The sequence below is a fragment of the Aegilops tauschii genome, chromosome 3 (assembly GCF_002575655.3).
Source record: "Aegilops tauschii subsp. strangulata cultivar AL8/78 chromosome 3, Aet v6.0, whole genome shotgun sequence".
Taxonomy (NCBI): Eukaryota; Viridiplantae; Streptophyta; class Magnoliopsida; order Poales; family Poaceae; genus Aegilops; species Aegilops tauschii.
The window spans coordinates 564,767,858-564,776,047 of record NC_053037.3 but is presented as its reverse complement, the minus strand read 5'-3'; the positions used below and the strand labels follow the sequence as shown (position 1 = coordinate 564,776,047).

The window sequence follows — 8,190 nt, the reverse complement described above, 5'->3', positions numbered from 1 at the left end:
ATATGCTTCCCCATTAAAATGATTTGTTCTCTGAAACAGAGAGAGGCAAGCACTCAGGAAAAGAAACAAGTCTTGTATTTTCTTGTTAGATGGTTAAACTATTTTTACATAATGCACTGGATTTGATAACCCTCCCCATTATGCCAACTCATGAGTAAATAATTTTTAGTATTTGGGTGCAATATTAAATGGGGAAAATAGCTAGGATATTAGTCCCGATGACATGCTCTAAGGGCCCCATGTCCTAGTTTCGCCCCAGGCCCCTAAAATTTTAGGACCGTCCCTGGCGGCACGAAGCGGACGACCTCCTGGTGGAGATCATCTCGCGCGTGCCATACAAGTTTGCCCGCTACTGCAAGTGCGTTTCCACGCGCTGGCGGGACCTCATAGCCCACCCCGACAACCTTGAGTAGCTTCCCCAGCCGACAGGGTTTGATACAGTCTGATTGGGCGCCCCCTATGTTCTTTAGCATACCATGCAAAGTTGAGGGGCCGCCCCACCAGACAACGCCCAGTAAGCCGTCAAAGTGCCATGTGAGCATCCTTTGCTGTGAAAAAAATCAGCAACTGCACGGCGTCTCATTTCGCTGAAAGAAATACGACGAACACCGCCAATTGCGTGACCATGCATTTTTTTCCAACCAGGCATCGCCCCTTTTCATTAATCGCTTAACGAAAATACATTGCCAGGTTTGCTCTAGTGAGCAGCAACCGTTTGGACCCTAGCTGATCCATTTACTTCATGAAGTGACTTCCAATTGTCCACTAAGAGACCATAATGGAATCTCCACAAAGACTTATATTTAGGAACGGAGGGAGTAAGTAGTACATGACCTTGTATTTAATTGCAGCCGGGTCCTCTAGTTACACTTAACTCATACCCATGATGAAGAAAACAGAACCATTATGCAACACTTGAGCTAGTCCTAAAGGCAAGATTAGGAATCTATTTTACCATTTTGTAATTCTACAAGTGCATATAAGTTCCTCTCTAATCCTCTTGGTTATCATGGACTTGAGAGCCATATCAGCTATAGCATAAAAATATAAACATTAATCACAAACTTGGGCTGTGATATTTGGCACATGTGTGCCATATAAGCAAAACTGCTACACCTCTACTTCTTTCACTTGAAAGTACCACACGACCCCCCTTCCTTTGACCCTGCCTCCTCCCGCACGACCCCGCAGGCTCGCCCGAGAAACCTGCTTCTCCCATATATCTCGCGCGCCCACCCCCGAGAAAACTGCCACTTCTTCACGTCCACCACATGATAAAAATATTGCACATGTGGGATTCGAACCCACAATTCCCTAGCACCAAAGTGCGCCACCACAACCAACTCACCCTTAGGTACTTGTTGCTCAAACTAAAGAAACTAATCATTTTGATCCCTTTTTTACAATTGTGTTATTACAGAAAATTACCATGATTTCCCCTCAGGTCAAAGTTACCATGGTATTCGTATGCAAGTTATCAGGCCTGTGTTGCATAAGTTACCATGCTATTTACATAGAACTTACTAGGTACTATGTTTCAACAACTACACCCCTTTCAAAGTTACCACTGTGTTTTGTACAAAAGTTATAATGTCTTCGATGTGTAAAATAATGTGGTACTTACACATAAGTTATCAGGGTATGTTTACATCAACCTCTCCCCAGTCAAAGTTACCATGGGAAATTGTACATGAGTTGCCGGGTCTACAGTTCGTATATTATCATGGTACTTACACCTAAAAACCTGGGTGTGTTCCGGTAGCTTTTTCCATAGGTCAAAAATTACCATGATGTTTTTCCGTAACTTATCACGCCTATAGCGGGTCAAAGTGGGCTGTTTTTCTGGGCCAACCCACGAGCATGTGTGCCCCTCATGACACTAAACATTATGTGACTTTCCCGTGGCACGCCATGTGTTGTGTTCATCCAAGAGGCCCCGCGAGGCGAGTGTATGTTTTTAACAACTTGTTTTCCTTTGGTAAAAAGTTACCATCATGTGTTTATATGTAAGTTATCGGTTATGTGGTGCTTATGTTATCATTTTATTTACACATAAATTATCGGGGATGTTTTGAACAACTTTTTTCCCGGGACAAAAAGTTGTCATGGTGATTCTAGGTAACCTAGCAAGCCCGCAGTGCTTAAAATATCATGCTATTTACACAAAATTTATCATAGGTATGCATGTTTCAGCAAAAATTCCCCCCACGGGTCAAAAACTTATCATGGTGTTTAGTTATCGCAGTGCATATGTTTTCATGCTATTTACACATAAAAATACCAGAGGAGGGAGGTATACTACCGTGCTATTTACACAGAAGATACTGGAGTATCTTTCAAAAAAAAATCTTCCCTATGGTCAAAGTTACCATGGTGTTTCTACCTCAGTTATCAGATGCGCGCTGCGTATATTACCATCTATTTACACATAAATTATCGGGTATCTTTTCACATTTTTCTTCCCCAATGGTTAAAGTTGCCACGATGTTTGTATCTAAATTATCAGCTCTATGGCATGAATGTTATCGTGCTATTTACAGAAATTACCGCGGGGGGGGGGGGGTGTTGGGGGGCGGGTTCAACAAATTTCTTCCAAATGATCAAAGTCACCACGATGCTTTCACCAAAGTTATCACGCCTTCAGTGCTTATGACAATGCTACTTACACATAATGTACCGCGTGGTATACAAAAGTTATCATGTTGGTGGTGCGTCATTTATCGTGGTGGTGATGGAGAATTTACCACGGGAAAAATTTATGCGCCAGGTTTGATAGGTGAAACAAATATTTTTTCAGTGCTAACATATTGAAGGCAAAACATGTCAAAAACAATATTTCCCTTAGCTTGTTCAAAAATGATTGCCATAGGTGAGGTGGTTAGCTCCCTTCGTTCACGAGCGGGTGTGCGCGATAAAATCGGGGAGGACGTGCGGGAAAGGAAGGAAATCGGGAGGGCGGTCGGGGAGGATGTGCGGGAATGGAAGGAAATCGGGAGGGCGGTCGGATCTGACGGCGCTGGATGCGTGTGGCAGTTTTGCAATCTGCCACACGGTTGCCACATACATATTTCAATACAATTATTATATCTCTTTAAGGCAAATTTCTAACACAAGCACATTAAGGGATTGTACCATAATCTTTCCTCTCTCCCAAGGCGACTTGGAAAGCCTTTCTCCCCTCGATATTCGCCGGCGAGCCCGTGGATACGCCTCCCCTCCGCCTGCCGCTCTGTGGCCAGTGGGAGGGAGGAGAATCCTGGTGTCTCGACTCCGGCTAGTAGATAGGTTGGGTTTTCGTCCTCGCAGGGGCGGCATTTGGACGGATTACGACGCTCCTTCTTCGAGCCAGTCTTCCGGGCTTCGATCCTCCTCATGTTCGTCCGTCGGGATGTATTAGACGGAGCTCTAGCATAGATTCCTGCCAGCTCTGGGGGGGGGGGGGGCAAGGTTAGGGTTTCTCGCCATGCATACGCAATGACGATATTTGGTGTCAGGTTCTTTAGATCGATTCATGGATTCAATGGCGACGACTGCGGCTCAAGGGCACTGGTCCTTAGGGACACGTGCACGAAGACTTTTCGGTTGTCATCGACAAGGTCAGGCCGGCTCCATTATGGGAACGGCGACAGTGACGCGTCGGCGGCTCGTTCTGGCGGCGGCAATGGTCGTTCGGTAGTTCATGAACCTCGGTGTAATTTTTATTATGTTTGAGGTGATTTGTACTTTCGGTGAATCTTTATAAAAGATCTGATCCTTTTTGAAAGAAAAAAAGCTTATCAAGGGATTCATCAACCCCGTACCCACCATCTACGTCTGGCTCCCCGCCATGGAGTATCATAACCAACCGCAACAGCTAGCCACCATATGCAACTTTGATGTCACAGCGGTGCATTCACTCAGGCATCACGCCATACGCCTCTAAATCAAGACAACACTGCACCTACTATACTAAGACTGCCCCTCGCTCGTCTCCTATTTGTACTCCAGGTTAGGGAGGCAATCAAACAAGAAAGGGGGGCGAGGCGGGGTCTCTCAATGGAACCCGAAAAGGAAGAAAAAGGTTGTGTACATCACTTTGTCGTCGCAATGTCCTTTTTGCTGAGAGACGAAATTTTCAAAATAGAGAAAACTGGCGCTGAGCATAATGACAGACCAAGAAAACCGTAAATGAATAACCATGCCACAACATGCTCCTTTCATATTGACCCGCAAAAAGAAAGATCGGTCTTAACATTAGATTGTCTGTTTCTTCAAAGGTAAATCACTCGTAACAAAAATGCTTCGTTCGAGATACTGGGAGAGTTTTTTGTTGAGCGAATGTAAAATGTCGTATGACTTGTACTTTTCTTTGAGCTAGTGTACGTCTTCTCACCATTCCTTTAGTAAGAAACCCCCCCCCCCCCTCCCGCGTCGCCCTCCTCTGACGACATGGGGGAAACCCTACCCGCGCGGCCAGGCCCCCATCCCACCCTCTCCCCCACTGCACCGCCACCAGAGGGGAAGCCGGTGAAGCCACGTGTGCCCTAGGAAGGTGGCGGTGGGGCGCATTGCTTCGGTGGGCCACTGTCATGGAGCTCTTCTCGCGGCACCCAGTGGTGCGGGGTGATCCAAAGGAGCCCATCGGCCTGACGGGCTTAGGGGCGGCGTCCCTCTTGGCGGCGCTTGGTGGTGGCCGTGCCACAGCTTGTGGATGGGTCGCATCTGGGCGGACGCATGCTGGTATTCTTGGGAGGGCAGAACCTTGGTCCAGTGGGCAAGGCGGCGTAGGTGGTCTTGGTTGAGGTCGGCAGACGGTGGACGGGCTCAGGCTCCGGCCCAGTCGGCCATGGTGAGTGGTGGAGTGGTCGATTTGGGCCCCGGTGCTCAATTCTGATGATGGCGTCCTCCAAGCGTAGTGGTGCTGGTTGGGGCTTGAACTTGTTGGGGTTGCATTGCTCTGTTACTGGTTGTTTGGTGGCGGCGGATGATGTGCTTCGTGATGCGACTCCTGCACATGCGGTGGTTGGCCTGCTTGAGCAGCTCCCGTGACTTTGGGTTCAATGATAAGGGTTTGGTGGTATCCCTACTTCGTGATGTCCGACACTAACAGTGGTAACGCCCGCACGTGTCGTCCCCTCCTGGAAGTGTTGTTTTTGGCCGGCTCTGAATCCCTTTACTTCTACTCGGGAGAAACCTGGTCCAGCATCCGGACCAGGCGGTAGTGGCGGCGTCATGACATCGTTTCCTTCTTGAAGGCGTCGTCTTGCTTACTCGAGGACTCTTGGTGGTGCGATTTGAGTCGGGGCCGGCTACTACTCTGGGCGTGAGCCTCTGGTACGCAATGTACATCATCGTTGACACTCTCAACGATGCCTCCTCTAGGTCAGCCCAGGCCCTGCCATCCATTTGCTGGGTCTCTCTTGGCGCAATCGGTGTGGTAAGTTGGTCTGGGTTGTCCTCAAGTCTGGGTCATGTTGTAGAGGTCTTCGACATTGGTTGTGACGCAGTTTGGTTACTATGTTGCTTGTCCCATCACCATTAGCATAAGGGTGGTCTATGTGTAGCATGTTTCGTAGCGCTTGTGATTTGTGTGCGCGGTGGATATGACTGCTAATTCACGTAATTAGCGTTGTAATGGCCTAAAGGATATGCAGAGGGGACGAGTTTACGGGCTTATAAATCAATCTCTAGTTAGTGTTAGTTTTCCGGCCAGCGGTGAACTAAATTGCTGGTTTTGTGGGATATGCGAGACGCCGCTTGCATCCGTAAACGATGCACATGCTTATGAGCATTTAAAAAAAATGTGCATCTTCTATTCCCTTCGTCCGAAAATACTTGTCATTAAAATGGACAAAAAGGAATGTATCTAGAGCTAAAATACATCTAGATACATGCCCTTTTATTCATTTTGATGACAAGTATTTCCGGACCGAGGGAGTACTTTTTTTTAGTTTTCTTAGGCAACTTGTACTTTTTTATTAGTTTTTTAGGGAATTTTTTTAGTTTTTTTAGGTAATACTTTTTAAAAATACTTTTTTTTTAGTGAGAGTAAGTGTTTCGACTCACACGACCCAGTGAAAAGCCCATATGACTCACATAAAAAAAGGCCATATAATTGCTCCTGCCCGTCCTTCCTGTTCCACTTCCGCCGCATCCATCTCGCCGCCGAGCACCCAAACCAAACCCTCGCCGGCTTGCCGCAATCCACTTGCGGTGCGGATGGGAGCACCCGGCGCCGGCGCTCCACGCATCTGGTAAGTCCTCTCTTCCCTCACGCCCGCCTCACTGCTAGTATGATGTATCTCTAACCTTTCCTCTGCCCCGATCTGCAGATTAGCCGCCCTCATGGGATCCATGGAGATCACGACTGGATCCATGGAGACGGCCCTCATGAGCGACCTGACGGCCAAGCTCCCCGGCGACGTCCTGGTGGACATTATCTCGCGCGTGCCGTACAAGTCCACCCGCTGCTGCAAGTGCGTCTCCACGCGCTGGCGGGACCTCATCGCCCACCCGGACCACCGGGAGAAGCTTCCCCGATCGACCCTCGCTGGCTTCTTCTACAGAACCTTCGACATGGACCGCTGTCAATATGATTCTCATGGTTACCGAAGCCTCTCAGGGAACTGGTGCCCTATTGATGCCTCCCTCTCATTCCTGCCCAACTACAAGAAGATTGACTTGTTGGACTGCTGCAAGGGCCTCCTGCTCTGTCGATGTTCCAAGCCTTATCCTGAGACACCGGATTACGTGGTGGGCAATCCTGCCACTGAGAAATGGGTAACTGTCCCCGCCAAGGAATGGTCCTCGGACTCGTATGCTCGGTTGGGATTCGACCCGGCCGTCTCCTCCCATTTCCATGTGTTCGAGTTGGTACCTGCCGCTGCTTTGAATGCGAATTTGAAGTTTGATTATAACATCAAAGAGGTGGGGATCTACTCGTCCAAAGCTGGAGGTTGGACACATCAAATTGAATGGAACGATCCATTTAAGATATGCAACTTTTCAGCTGGCACTTTTCTCAGCGGGGTGTTGTATTTATGTTCTGATAATAATTTGGTTGCAGCTGTCGTGGAGGGAAACTGTCGTTTCATTCCTGCTCCTACTTTACATGATGCTTGTGGTCGTCATGATGTTTATGTTTCACGAGGACAACTGTATGTCGCATATTATGGTGCTGCTGAAGCATCAATCTGGGTCCTTGAAGATTCTAGCAGTGAAGATTATTGGACCTTGAAGCACAATGTTAGCTACCTGCAACTGTTCGGTTCAAGATCTAAGGGACGTTACGGTGTTATCTCAGTCCACCCAGAAGACGATGTGATATTCATAACCGTAGAATCTAAATCTACATTATCGGGGGACCGATTACAGTTGAAATTATTTTCATATGAAATTGATTCTAAGGAGCTGAAATTTATATGTGATCTTGGAAGGATTTCCAGGCGCCCTTATCTTTCATATGTTCCTTTATTCTCGGAGTCATTGGCAGATGAGCATTAATGGTCCTGTGTATTGGAGCTTCACAGTTGTCCACCTTTCTGATGATGATAGTGGAGTGGGATCTTGAATATGAGGAACAGTAATCTGGTAAGTTGTGAGAAGCTGTTGGTGCTTGTGAAGTCATGGACTGACTTTATGCTGCTAGCTATTCAGTCAATTTAGTACTCTGCCTGTGTTTTTGTAGTTCTGTACTTAATCATGGATATGTGCTGTCTCGTTGAAACTATTATGAATATTTTAAGATCTGGATTCTGGTCTCTGTTATCTCTCTGTTTGTGAATAAGTTTACAGTATACCAGCATGTGTTTTCAACAGTACATGAATGGTTATATTCTCATTCTTAGTGTCTTATAGCCTGCAACTTATCTTGCTGTTTGGGTGGACCATGACCCCAAGACTGCTGTTGCATTTCTAGAGCAGTCGAGGTCTCGAGGAGTACATGCCATGGAGATTCTCAGTTCTTTTGCCATTCCATTTCTGTGCTGTATTTTCGTGGCTGCTGAAACTGTGATATGGTAATGCTGGAGTAGTTTAACACGATCTATTGTCAAGGCTTTCTAATATATGGACCTGTTGTTTCAATGCAAGTGTATTCTTCACTTTTCTTGTCCGATTATCTTCGCTTTACCATCACTGGCCTCAAAGCGTTGTTCTCCAGCTGCAAGTTCTAAAAGAGATGAGTAGAGTTCTAATAGATGAGTTGCGTAG

General features: G+C 47.0%; 1 protein-coding gene across 3 annotated transcripts; it reads left to right on the top strand.

Annotated features, from left to right (window-relative positions):
* The first annotated feature begins 5,979 nt into the window (after positions 1–5,979).
* LOC109782271 (F-box protein At5g07610-like) lies at positions 5,980–7,777 on the top strand. 3 transcript variants are annotated; one of them, XM_040404705.2, is made up of 3 exons: positions 5,980–6,233; positions 6,312–6,906; positions 7,046–7,777. In XM_040404705.2, the coding sequence occupies exons 2-3, from the start codon at positions 6,325–6,327 to the stop codon at positions 7,214–7,216; spliced, it is 753 nt and encodes a 250-aa protein (XP_040260639.1). In that variant the 5' UTR covers positions 5,980–6,233; positions 6,312–6,324; the 3' UTR covers positions 7,217–7,777. The 3 variants fall into 3 exon arrangements, with proteins under 3 accessions (XP_040260639.1, XP_040260638.1, XP_020196463.1); XM_040404704.3 differs by having other exon boundaries at positions 6,312–6,934; XM_020340874.4 differs by having other exon boundaries at positions 6,312–7,777.
* Positions 7,778–8,190: the final 413 nt, after the last annotated feature.

What these genes read in the sequence shown, in the direction of transcription:
- LOC109782271 (XM_020340874.4), top strand. Translation starts at nt 6,325, where the DNA reads ATGGGATCCATGGAGATCACGACTGGATCCATGGAGACGGCCCTCATG.